The 13,112-nt window shown below is 51.3% G+C and overlaps 1 protein-coding gene across 7 annotated transcripts in view; it reads left to right on the forward strand.

The window, feature by feature from the left end:
• The window catches only part of PLEKHG4 (pleckstrin homology and RhoGEF domain containing G4), a 59,403-nt gene extending 47,909 nt beyond the window's left edge, over positions 1-11,494 (forward strand). For all 7 annotated transcript variants that reach the window (XM_083452771.1, XM_083452767.1, XM_083452765.1 and 4 more), the window contains 10 exons: positions 3,622-4,394; positions 4,895-5,144; positions 5,652-5,741; positions 5,856-6,080; positions 6,437-6,607; positions 7,151-7,328; positions 8,037-8,153; positions 8,253-8,501; positions 9,078-9,277; positions 9,766-11,494. In XM_083452771.1, the coding sequence (XP_083308897.1) occupies positions 3,622-4,394; positions 4,895-5,144; positions 5,652-5,741; positions 5,856-6,080; positions 6,437-6,607; positions 7,151-7,328; positions 8,037-8,153; positions 8,253-8,501; positions 9,078-9,277; positions 9,766-9,771 (2,259 nt within the window). In that variant the 3' untranslated portion in view covers positions 9,772-11,494. The remainder of the gene's footprint in view (positions 1-3,621; positions 4,395-4,894; positions 5,145-5,651; positions 5,742-5,855; positions 6,081-6,436; positions 6,608-7,150; positions 7,329-8,036; positions 8,154-8,252; positions 8,502-9,077; positions 9,278-9,765) is intronic.
• Positions 11,495-13,112: the final 1,618 nt, after the last annotated feature.

Raw genomic sequence — 13,112 nt, forward strand, 5'->3', positions numbered from 1 at the left:
GGGTATAATAGTAGTCATTCTAATTTCCTGGAAAGAATGGGAGACTGTGTATCTCCTATAAGCAAGGACAAAAGAGCACCAGGCACCCCTGAGAGGAGGGGTGTTTGGGGGGTGTTTGGGTTGTTTTGCTGCCTGTCTCTGTAAGAGCTTTTTTGCTTAGGCGCAGTAATGGAGTGCTGTCCCTCACAGGCCCTGGAGCCTCTCCTCCTCCCCGCCACTCTTGCGCTGACTCCAACCCTTCTCTCCAGCACCCCCACCTGCCCCCTTCTTCCATCTGGCACTTCAGCAGGGAGCATTTGCCTGTGAATAGGCTGGCTCTTTAGCCGGAGCCCCCTCATTGGTTACTTTTGGGACGGGGTTTGGCTTTGGCTGCAGAGGAGGCAAGAGCGGGACCTCCATTGGGCTTTGCGCTTTTGGTGGTTCACCCTGTGCTACGGAGCCTCTTGGCAGAAGGATGAAGGTATGCTGGAGCTTCTTTCCTTTGTCTTGCAGGGGGTTCACTTCTGAGGGGATACCATTTTTCTCTCTATCTGCTTGCGGGTGTCAGTAGGAGAAGAAAAGAAAGGAGGCGCAGCCTCCCCTGCAAAGGAATAGGAAGCAGAGGGGCTTGTTGTCTTTGGGGGAGTGTAGAGTTCACCCAGGATGCGGGAAGGCCTCCCCCCACTTCTTTTTTTCAAACTCTTGCCTTTTTTCTTGGCTGGTCAATTTCTTGTCTGTGATGAGGGAAGGCAAAGAGGGAGAGGCAGCTAGCACCCAGGAACAATCATCCCAAATTTGACTGATAGAAAATGCTCTCCCTTGAAATTAGGGGTGGGGAACTTGTGACCTTCCAGATGTTGCATGGCCAATGATCAGAGATGGCGGTGGGGCCTGCAGCCCAACAACTTCTGGAGGTCCACAGGTGTTCCCTCTGTCTCAACATGAAAGGCTCAGGGCAGGCTATCTGCGCTTTCTTTTGCACCAAGTATATAGATACTAAAAATATTTCCTAGCCAAGCATTGCCTTTGTTAATAAGTAAAAATATAAGGAGGCCTTTGGGTGAAGTATCAGTGTGGAACTCTTGTTTGCTGGTGTATCTGCATGAGTAAAAGGAGAGGATGGGGACCACAAAAACTTCCTAGGCTGTCCTTGTGCTGACCTGTTGATCCTGCTTCTGTGTTAAACTGCTACTCTAAGGGCTGCTGACCTCACATCCTCTTCACCTTCCTCCTCCCAACTAAACATTAGGAAAAATGGTCTAACAGTAAGAGCTGTCCAACAGAAACAGGCTGCCTCGGATGGTAGACTCTCCTTCACTGGAGCTTTTTAAACAGAGGTTGGGTGGCCGTCTGTCAGGAATTATCTAGCTGTGATTACTGCATTGCAGTGGGTTGGATTTGATGACCCTCAGGATCCCTTCCAACTCTGTGGTTCTATCTCTTTTGTGCCATGGAAACTGGAGACAGGGAGCATCAGAGTTGCAGATGCAGCCTGGGCTTGCAGATGATTTTCCAGGCCCAGCTGGAAATGCATGTCTAATGAGGGAGCCTGGACACATCCCCTGCTCAGCCTGCTCTGTTCAAAGTGGCAGACACCAGACTCTTGGCATCTGCTCTTCTTTTCAGCCCACAACCCCCCCCCCCCACTTGGGGGCTGGCCTTGGAGTTCTCTGCATGTCTGCAGTGGGACCAGTATTGTGAGCACAGGACTGGACATACCAAGGATATGCAGAGTTCTTTCATGAAGACAGTTTCTCTTGTAGGCCATGTTTTATTAGTCCCTTGTGTGGGATGCTGTCTCAGGCTGTAAAGGCCAGCCACTGGCTGGGAGATTATGGACCCCCCCCCCTCCCCACTGCATCCTTTAAGCTCTACATTTATGAGCTCTATTGTGTTCAGGGTGGGGGCGGGACGGTATATGCGATCACACTTTCAGTGCTGTTTGCTCCTGCAAAAGTTTTGAGATGGGCAGACTGCTCAGTATGCCCTGTAGCTTCCTGTGGAAATATTGTGACACTAATGTTCTGGGTGGGGGCGTTTCTGATCTTCTTTTGCAGTGCTGCCCTCTAGACAACAATACCAAAGCAACACTTGGGAAAGCGTTACAGAACAATTAATAAAGTGGAATAATACGTGGACTCTCCACAAATGCTACAGAATGCACTCCCATCCTCCCAAAATACCCACTACAGTCTGGCAACCAAGATGGCATTCATGAGCCCTGCTCAGCACTCCTTACTTTGTTTCTGGCAGGCTTTGGCCGCACTGTGCTCTGTTTCCATCTCCCACTTACATTTATTCAGAATCTGGTCCAGACTAGAACCAACCAGGCCTAACCTGGGAGAGGGGTGAGGAACAACAAAACCAATCATTTGAATGGACGTGGGAGAGGCCGCACTGAAGCAGAAGAGACAGCCATAGGCTACTGCATTTCTCACCATCGTGAGCCTCCAAAAGCCTTTCTTGGAAATTGACAAAAGGGGGTCACTTTTACTGGGATGTGAGGCAATGTTCTGCACTAGCTCTCACTTTGGAGTTGGTTGCAGGAGCAATCTTTGTTCCAATGCAGTTATGTCCAAATTGCGGCGTGCAGGGGGTCATGTTCTGCATTCACCGCTTGTCCACTTGTGCCATTCCTTCAGGCTGCATCTTTGGCTTAGCCTTAGCCCTACTCCAGATCTGCCAGAGCTCTCCACATTCCCTCTGGGGACAGTTGTTTTCAGTTTGGGGCTGAGGCAGGGGTAGGCAACCTAAGGCCCGTGGGCCAGATGCAGCCCACTCGCCTTCTAAATCTGGCCCATGGATGGTCCAGGAATCAGCGTGTTTTGACATGAGTAGAATGTGTGCTTTTATTTAAAATGCATCTCTGGGTTATTTGTGGGGCATAGGAATCCGTTCACCCCCCCCCCCCCAAATATAGTCTGGCCCACCAGCCCACGGCTGAAAAAGGTTGCTAACCCCTGGGAGGATTCTATACACACAAGGCACCCTCTGGTGGCTCCCTCTGACTACACCCCCCCCAACACATACTGCTTTCTTGGTGGTGGTGGTGGTGGAAGAGGGGGATACCTCTCTGGAATAACTCCCCACAAATCTATTGTTGGGCAGAGTATTGGTGGGTGTGGGGCATTTTGGGACTGATCCTGTCACATTGATCTTCCCACTACAGGCAGCAGGCCAACGCACCCCCAGCACTCTGCTTGAGGGCCTTTTCCAGTCTTGTGTCTTTGCTGTCTACGAGTCAGCCAATGCCCCAGTCCTAGCCTTCCATGTGATACTTGACACACATGTTTGCGCACACAAGATTCTAGAGAAAAAGATGAAAATGGAGCAGGAGAGAAAAGGTGGGGGGGGCAAAGGAAGGCACATGGAAACGCTTGATGTGGCTTGCAGACTGTGGACAAAGGAGAGGAGGGCCTTCCCCAGACAGCTCTAAGCGCCGCCTTTCCTGGGAAGGGCCTGAGCAAGCCAAGCTGCTGCAGCCTCCATCGCAGCCTGGCAGCCGTGCTTGGCAGTCAGTCAGGCTGGTGACAGGGCCTAGCCTCAGATAGAGAGCCTCTTGTTGTGGCCTAGCTGCAGAGGCCTGTGGACCCCACCCACCCTCCCTCCACTGATCGCTTTTTCCTTGTCCCACCCCTGCAGGCCTACGAATGGGCATTGGAGGGCATGCGCCACCTTTCCAGCATCAGCACAGAAGAGGGCAGCTCCCTTGAGGATTGTGCTTTGGCTCTCAGGAGCCTGGAGAGCTACAAGAGACAGCACCCAGAAATCAGTAGTGCCAGATTCCAGGAGATGAAGGAGCTGGCATGCCAGCTGAAGAGCAGCCGTGCCCTGAAGCAATGGCAGCTAGCCTGGTCCAAGTGCCAGGAGACCATGCTGGGCTTTGAGATGAAGCTGGAAGCTGCCCTGAGGACCAAGAGTTCTCTGTGCCCTCCTGACCTGAAGCCATCACCTGAGGGAGAGCTCAGCCAGGAGGACAGGCCGCCTTTGGAGAGGCCACTCCCCTTCCGTCTCCCTGGGTGGACTGGGGAGCAGGTTGTGCTCCCAAGCCAGGTCATTCCAGAGGCTTCTAAGAAGGAGAAGGTCACCCTGGAGAGCATTGTGGAAGTCCTGGAGGCAGGACCCTCCCGCCCCTCCACCCCAGCCTCTGGCCAGCAGCCATTCCCCAAAAGGCCCCTGAGGAAGGCCCAGAGTTTTGACCTGCCCTGCACAGAGGGACTGCACTCTGGCTGCCAGCGGACTCTGAGTGAGCCAGCCCGTTACGGCAACACCGGCGTCTTCATCAAGGGGCTGGAAGTGAGCAGTACTGAGCATGTGGCCCGGCAACACCTCGGCCCAACCAGTTGGACACCTGGCGGCTTGCAAGCGGAGCAGAGGAGCGGCCTCTCCATACCAGAAGCAAAGAGCTTGGGCAGGTAGGTATGGATGAGGTTGGAGTATCACCTGCTAACAAGTGGGGCTGTGGGCAGATCCAGTCAGAAGCCTGTTTAACAGCCAGTCCCTTTGGTACTCCTCATTCAGGAAGGTGGGTGTTCTCAGCTTGTCAACAATCTACAGCCGGGCAGTTAAAGTGGAGTAGCACCAGCATATGTTTGTAGTGTAGATGTTCCCTGTTATTTAATTCTGGGGAGGGAGAATGGACCAGCAGGGGGAGTCAGCTGGCAGAGCAGTTGGCAGCTTAAGCATGGAGCACTGTTTAAAAAGGCAAGAAGAATCTGGTGGGGTTGGAGAGACGTCTTTTTGGGCAGATGCAAATTAAAAATGCTTCAGGGATGTGTTTTTATCTGCAGCCATTGGGGAAGAGCTTGTTTTTCCAAGCAAGCTGGTAGGCTCTCCCTCTGGCCCCACAGACTTTGAAGAATCAAGGTCTCTTCTCACCATCCTCCAACTTTGCTCCTGGCTTCCTCTCTTGCAGCAAACTGCGGCACATCATTGAGGAGATGGTGATGACTGAGCAGGAGTACGTCCGGTCCTTACGCTACATCATTGAGAGCTACTTCCCTGAGATGGAGCGGCTGGACCTGCCCCAAGACCTGCGGGGGAAGCGGAGTGTCATTTTTGGGAACCTGGAGAAGCTCTACGACTTCCATAGCCAGTACTTCCTGCGGGAACTGGAGAACTGCTGTAACCACCCGCTGCGGGTCAGCCACTGCTTCCTGAGACATGTAAGGGGCCTGGAGAAACTCGGGCAGGGCTGGGGAGGGGCTGGTTGCAGGGAGCTTTGGTAGGTGGGCAGGCAGGCCTCGGGGTAAGGATTAGGGCTCCCGAGGGGAAATGCCCTTGAAATGCCCGTCCACAACACCAGTGTTTCTGGCTCGAGGTCCAAGGACCACTGCAGGAGCAGGAGGGAGAGAGAGAGGGAGAGGCGGTCAGGCAGACGAACAAGGCCTGCTGAGAGGATTTTGCAAAGGGGAACAGGATAAAGGAGAGTCAGCAGGAGCACAAGCTGAAGGCCTCCAGGATGGGGCCTCCACTATCTTCTCTGGACATGGCCTAGCCTGGGCCTGCCATCACCTTTGGAAGCATGAAGGTCTGCAGGCTTTTGTAGTGGCAGCGCTCTCTCCTTGAGGCCCAAGCTCTGTATTTTGTGCCTGTGTGCTTGCGGCCAATCCCTTGACAGAGTCTGTGGCCTCCCTTTGTGGGGGCCTGTGTGCTTCTAACCCTTTTTGCAGAAAGATCAGTTTGGGATGTATGCTCTCTACAGCAAAAACAAGCCCAAGTCCGACTCGCTCCTGGCCAGCCGTGGGAACTCTTTTTTCAGGGTAAGTCCTGCCCCCTCCCAGCAACCCCTTCCAGGCGTTGGACTAGAGTGGAGCGGCCCTTGGCCTTTCCCTGGCTCCAGCCACTCAGCTCCGCTCTCCCGCTCTGGCCTCCAGCTCAAGCAGATGCAGCTGGGGGACAAGATGGACCTGGCCTCCTACCTGCTGAAGCCCATCCAGCGCATGAGCAAGTACGCCCTCCTCCTGAAGGACCTGATCAAGCAGTGTGGGGAGGCTCAGGAGCAGGAGCTGGCCTACCTGCAAGCCGCCGAGGAGATGGTGCGCTTCCAGCTGCGTCACGGCAACGACCTCCTGGCCATGGATGCCATCCGGGACTGTGATGTGAGTGGGCTGGGAGGAGGAGGGGGCAGGGGAGGGGAGCGGATTCCTGCCAGGAACAGCACCAGCTGAGCTCCTGGCTGCCTCTGCATCTCCTTGATCCCATGAAAAGGGATCTCGGTGCAGCAGCCTCACATCCTGGAGTGCAAGGCAGGCTGGAAACCGACTGCTCTGGGATGGAGCAAGAGGGACTCTGGCATCAGAGGCCTGTCAGGCTGCCCTTGGCGACAGGGCACCTGCTGCTTGTCCCCGTGGCCCGCAGTCCTCTACTCCCGTGTACAACTGACATCATTCCCCACCCCCCAGAATGTTGCCAGTCCAGACCTTTTTGCAAATGAATGGATGGTTTCTGTGCCCAGGTGAACCTCAAGGAGCAGGGGCAGCTGGTGCGCCAGGATGAGTTCAGTGTCTGTCTGGGCCGCAGGAAGTGCCAGCGCCATGTCTTTCTCTTTGAAGACCTGATCCTTTTCAGCAAGCCCAAGCGGGTTGAGGGGGGGCTGGATGTCTACATCTACAAGCGCTCCTTTAAGGTAAGGCTGCCCACTGCTGCTTGCGAGTGCTGCTGCCTCTCCAAGAAACTAAAATGGCACCAGATAGGGAGGGGGATGCCTTCTTCACAGGCTGTGCAAGAGAAAACTTGGGGGAAGCACAATGTCACACATTCAGGCAGCCAGTTTTATCAGCTGCCTCAGGCAGACCTGCACGATTTTTGATGCATCAAGGTGTGTGCATGCATTGCAACCAGATGCTCAGCTAGGCAGTAGGCAGTGGCACTAGGGTTTTTCTGGAGCCCACATGCGGCTTGTGGGCTGTGTGAGTTGGAGGGCAGGGCTTTCACACCTTCATGTTCCCAAGTGCATCTTACGTCACCTTCCCTGTCAAGCTTACCAAGGCTGAACTTTTCAGAGTGAACCTCTTTCCCATTTGTAAGCACTAAATCACACCACACCACTCAGGTGGATCATCATGGCAGCAGCTCAGGAGCCGCCTCTGCCTCACCATGTATACCCTCAGCCCAGCATGTGACCCCAATTGCCTCCTGGCTTGCTGACTCACTTGCTCTGTCCCTGCAGACAGCAGACATTGGCCTGACTGAGAACTCCGGCGAGAGTGGGCTGCGCTTTGAGATCTGGTTTAGAAGGCGGAAATCGAGTGACACCTACGTCCTGCAGGCCAGTAGCCCCGAGACCAAGCTGGCCTGGACCAGTGACATTACCAAGATCCTGTGGGAGCAGGCTGCCCGCAATAAAGGTTGGTGTCAGTAAAGCCCAGGCACCCTCTTCCCTGTGGGACCATTGAATCCTTTCTGTCAGAATTAGTGGCTTGTGGAAGCAACAGCAGGGGCGGCACAGGCGGCTTGTTGGATAGGGTCTCCAGTTTCTTCTCTGGGCATGACAGTTGCAGAAATAAAGTAGGTCATTGGTTCCTGGGATTCTCCATGGAAGCCCCCACTCCCACTAGAGTGACTGGTCACACAAAATAGAGGTGCTCTGTCTGGTGTCTGAGAGAGAGGGGGCAGTTTGTCGTGCCATATGCAGAAGGGAGGAGAGCTGCAAGTGCCAGCTAGGCAAGGCCCAGGAGCCCTGGACTTCACTGCACCAGGTGACCCTCCCCAATACTACCAGCAGTTGTTTTTTCCCTGGCTAACATGTAATACCTGGGAGATGCCAGCAAGATGACTCTCTTGGGAGAGATTAACTAGAGCATTGACAACTGCCTAGGACAAGCTTCTTGGTCTGGCGGTTGCTTTGTCCTTCAGGACTCCTTGTGTCCAGAGCTGCTTCTCCAGAGGCAGCCAAGCTATGTGACCTGTTGCACCAAGTTTGATCTAAGTTGCCCATTCTACCAGAAATCTGCTTGTCTTGCCAGAGACCGAGGCTGGGCTTGGTGCCCTGAGAACTCACAGAGCTGCTTTTTTGTGAGGCTAGGCATGTTCCTCATGGTTGTTGTCACCCCCAGAGATCCGCATGCAGGAGATGGTGTCCATGGGTGTGGGGAACAAGCCTTTCCTGGACATCAAGCCGAGTGAAGCTGCCATCCATGACCGTGCCATTGATTACATCATGAAAGGCAGGGGTAAGTCTACCCCACCCTCTCACACCCCAGCCCCCCCCCACGCAGCTGCTATCCAGCTCTTTATGACTTGCTCCCCCCCCTTTCTTTGCTCTGTGGCAGGAGCCAGGACTCGGGCTTCTATTGCCGTCTCTCTGTTTGACCACGCCAACCCTTACAAGAGGTCGCAAACACCACTGCCTGCTGGCAGCCCATCCTCCTCCTGCACAGTGCTTGGGCCTCTCAACTTGCACATGTACCTGAACCAGTCTCTGCTGCCCAGCATGCTCTCGACCAGCCACTCCTTGGATGCGGGCACATGCATAGAGGAGGATGAAATGGAGAACGAGACCAGCAGCCAGCCTTCCATGAGTACGTATGACCTGTCTCTCTCAGCCCCAGTTCAGAAACCATCCTTGTTCTCTGGGAGCAGTTTCTAAAACCATTGTGTGTTGCAGATGGCTGCTTGGCTTGGCAGAATGGGGGGTGGGGGGAGAGATTCTAGACTCTCACTTTCAGTCCATGGCTGCATCACTCACTCAAACTATGAGCAACTTTACTTTCTGGCCCTCTTGCAAGCTATCCTCCCCCTGTGCACTTACTTGCTGTTTTGTGATGGTTCCCCAGTTCCAGCAGCTGTAGTTCCTAAGGACACTGAGCAGAAAGGGAGGGCTCTATAAACCTTAGAAATGGGGGCAAGCAGTCCAAGAGGAGAGCCTGGTATGGATCATAAGCTAGTCATTGAGCATGGAATGGACAGTCAGAATGTGGCCTAAACTAGGACGTGGAAAGGTTGGAAGTGTTTAGAGCATTGCTGTGTCTGCTCCCCAGAAGCTGAGTGGGGCTGCAGTTTCTTACACATCTGGCTGGGATATATTTCTACCCCTGATGGACTCTTTTGTCTAGTGAATTTCTGAACTGAACTGAATTTCTTCTTTTTGTCCCCAGCGACTGAGAGCTCAGAATCCTCCTCCCAATGCATGTCCAGAAGCGGCTCCAGTGGCTCCGACAGTGGCTGCGTATCCAGCGCTCCCCAGGAGAGCTTCTGTGAAGACCTTGGCTCACCCCTCCCCATCCCCGAAGGCTCTGCTTTTCCCTCCCCCACAGAGCAGAAAACCTGTTTCCCCAAAAGCCAGTATGTTTCAGCGGTAAGTGGACAGGACCTTGCCAATGTGCCCAAGGGATCCAGGCCATAGAATCACTAGTCCTCCCTGCCTTGCTCAGGGAACCTCAGCCCTGTCAGTGGCCTTGACACTCTATCCTTCCAACAGACCATGGGAAGCCAACTTCAGCCATTTCCGTAAAACAAAGTGTGTGAGGCCCCACTTTAGAAATCAGCAGCTGGGGTTGGGAGACTGGGAGTTTTCCTTAATGGAATACGTGGCCCTTGGGATGGCGCTGAACTATCAGTTCTCATCATTCTTGGCTGGAGTTCATGGGAGGTGGATCCAGCCCCTGGGCAGGGTGGGGTGGGCAGGATCCTTGGTTTGCAGGTGCTTGTGGCACATGCTGCTCCTCTGGCCCACACTAAGCAGGATTGGGGGCGGGGGGGGGGGAGAGCCAGTCCTTCCTTTCACCATGGATGTATGTAAGAATCTCCCAGAGTCCCCTGATCATGGATGACGCTGTTTTGCAGGTCTAAATGCTGGTTTCCGTGATGTTTCTCAGGAGACAAGAAGAAGGAACCTGTGTATGTCCCCACACAGCACCCAGGAGCCCATAATAGTAGTGGAGAATACTGAGCAATTAACTAGACTGGGCCACAGCACTGGACATGAAAATGCCTTTGTTTGTGTGACTGAATTGTGGAGTGGGTTGAGTGCCCCCAGTGCAGGTGTGAGTTCCTGCTGCCTTCTGCTGCTGTTTTACAAGGCAGCCCAGTGAGCAGCAGCAGGGAAAGGTTTGGGCGCCATTGTTGAGGGAGGGGGTTTAGGGGGAGAGTTGTCAAGTTTTGGTGGTCCTGATGTGGCCACGGATAGAGAAACAGCTGTATGTTGAGGGTATGGATCAGAGAGATAGATGTTGGCTGGTCACTTGTCTTTTTTACAGTTGACTTGCTTTGTTCCACAAGCTGCACATTTAGGAAAAAAAACTTTTCCAAAGGGCAGAATAAAGAAACAAAGTATTTATTTTTGGAAAAAAGAGTAACCTCCTTTGTTATCCAGGCCAGTTCTTTGTATAGGTTTGCCTGGTCTTGAGATAATTTATTTCCTTGTTCTTACCACTAATTGCTTCATTAGCAGATTCCACAGGTGCCTCAGAGCCAAGTTGTCACTAGAAGAGTTGTTTCTTTCTGTTCATTGTTAGGAAACTAAATTAATCCAAGGGACAGCACTTACAGGGGTGGGGGGTCTGAATATGCAGTGGAATGAGGGGGTGAAATCCAGAGGCATCAGAATGGGCAATGACATTGCAGAGGGCAAGTAAGAGAAAAACATTTTAACATTTATTGAATTTTGCACAAAAATAGTCCACGAACATAGAAAGCTAGCACAGCAGGTAAGAACCTAATCATAGTTTTCTTCCTGGTGTGCTAGTTTCTAACCCGCAAGGAGCTTTCCCATTAGGGGAGCATTCTAAAATGGGAGTTCTCATTTGCTACCTGAAGTGTTATATCTTATTTTGCTTCATGTGTAGACCAAGCTGTTAAGCATTTCTGAACCTCCAGCTGGGATCTGACCCAAGGGACAGTGGTCAGCCTCCTTTGACTTAAGGGGAAATAATGCACTTGAGTTCACAGTGATCTGCCTGCCAAGGCAAGTCAGGAACAGGTCATTGCTAGTAGAGGCAGTTCTGACTCTAAGCCATTTCTGCCAACCTAGCTGAGGAAGTATTGGCAATTTTCTGAACCTCAAGTATCTGGAAGCCAGACAGTACTGGAATTGTGTGCCACACAGTTCTCTGCTGTTGTGCTTCTGCTTCTGGCTTTAGTCCACAAGTGCCTCTCCCTTGCCTCCCATTTACTACCCATATTCCCATTTCATTGTAAAACCCATGAGCTGTAAATATAACCCTTATTTTACATTTATTTAATGAACTGAATTTCTTCAGCCCACTCCCCACAAAGAATGGAATACCAACACTCTTTGGTAGAATATTACCTGCAGCACAGCTGGAAAGGGATGACTTTAGAAACTTCCAAGTAATGTTTCTTGGTTAATATAACTTTGACTTTTATAAACAAAGCGTTTCCCAGAAAACTGGAGGAAGCCTGGGATCAATTTTGGATGAATCAGTATCTGGAATTACTTGTGCTGGGCAGTCTTTTCATTGCTGGAAAAAAATCCTTAATGTATGCCTGCCCGGCACCAATGTTATGTTCAAAGTTTGACTGAATTACTTAATAAAAGTTGTTTCTTACAGTACATTTTAGCTTGATTGCATGTGATCATTTCTAAGAGCTTTTGACTATTGTCATCACAAGATCTGACTAATTTTGCTTTTGCAATTCCATATGGGTAGAGATATTTTGACATTATGAAAGCATCTGTACAATAGAGGAAGAACAGCATTTTAAGCTCAACTCTTTATTTTTTATGTGAACTGAAAGGAAAGTGAAGTGGCTTTGCTCAAGTTTAAGTGGTTTTGAGTCTGCTGACGTGTGATATAAAAATTAATTTAGCCCAACAAGGCTGATGGCTGTTCATCAACACACACGAAAGACTGAGCAAAACTATTTCCCCTCCCTACGTTTGCAAAAACAAAATGGGAAAGAGAGCGAGAGGAAAATATTTTGAAACATCCTTCCCTGCCTTGCTCCTGCTCCTCAGTACTTCAAACCCAGGTTGACTGGGCAGCAGCAAAAATAGGTATCACAGGTTGGCTGTAGGGAGGCTTCTCTGAAAGTGCAATTATTATGAAACATCTTCTTTATTATATTATAATACTTAAACTGTGCAAATAATAAATGCAATGTTAAAAAAACATACCAGAGCCCTGCCTGGACCGTTCCTTTCAGTTGATTCTCTAAACCCCTTACAAAACCATTTATGGAAATAGCTTATGCAGCAGGAGCCAGGATTTCTGCCAGTGGGTGGCTTGGGTTTGACTGATGTTCAGGGGTGCAGGGAAGAAAGAGAAGAAAAGGAACACCTATCCACTCTGAGAAGAAGCTTCAGCTGCAACCCTTACGTACACACTGGGAGTAAGTCCCATTACAGTCAGCTGAACTTACTTCCGAGTAAGTTCCTTTCCCTTCCTTTTCCAACAAGCCTTTCAAGAGAACATTTTTATCCCGGTCTGCATATGCATTGGACCTGAACTTGTTTCTTATATAGGTATTTATGGGTTGTGTTTTTATTGTTCAATCATTTCAGGAGTGATCCATTAATGAAATAAATAAAAACACTGAACACAGCAAGCTAGCAAATTCATTACAAAGCCATGTGTATGCCAAAATAAAAGTGAAAGGGAAATTCCAGAGTAAAGCCCTTGTGTGAAAGGTGTGTATGTGTCGTAATCAGTCCAGCTAGAAAGACACCCAAACAGGTGGCCAGTTGTGACATCAGGCCAAGTGTGCTGCAGCTCTGCCCTGTAAGACTGTCAAGGGGACAGGCCAGAGCAGGGACGCTGAAAGAGACTCCACCATGAGGCCCTACCTGTGCCTTGGAAGGCTCCCATGAAGCAGGAGAAGCCAGAGGGGTGCAGGTGGCCTCTTTGCAGCAGGCTCACCCAGGCAAGAGAGCAAGCTGCCCCTTTTTGAGGAAATAAGGGACTGCTGTCTGCCCTGCATCCTGCTGCAAGTAGGAGGGGAGAACTTATACGCTGTCTCTTTTGGGCCCCTTTTACATATTACACAGAGCAACTCACTAAGGTAGAATTCAGAACTGTATCACTTCAGACAGCAGCGCAGGCAAATGAAGGTCCCTGCTCTGTGGGCAGAGAATTTAGCACTTCTCCCTGTGTGCCACTTTAATACCCCCACTAAGTTTCTACATGGCTCCTGTTGCCAGTTAAATAGATACACATGAAGGGAGCAGCCGA

This window comes from Podarcis tiliguerta, assembly GCF_965153285.1.
Source record: "Podarcis tiliguerta genome assembly, chromosome: 8".
NCBI lineage: Eukaryota > Metazoa > Chordata > Lepidosauria > Squamata > Lacertidae > Podarcis > Podarcis tiliguerta.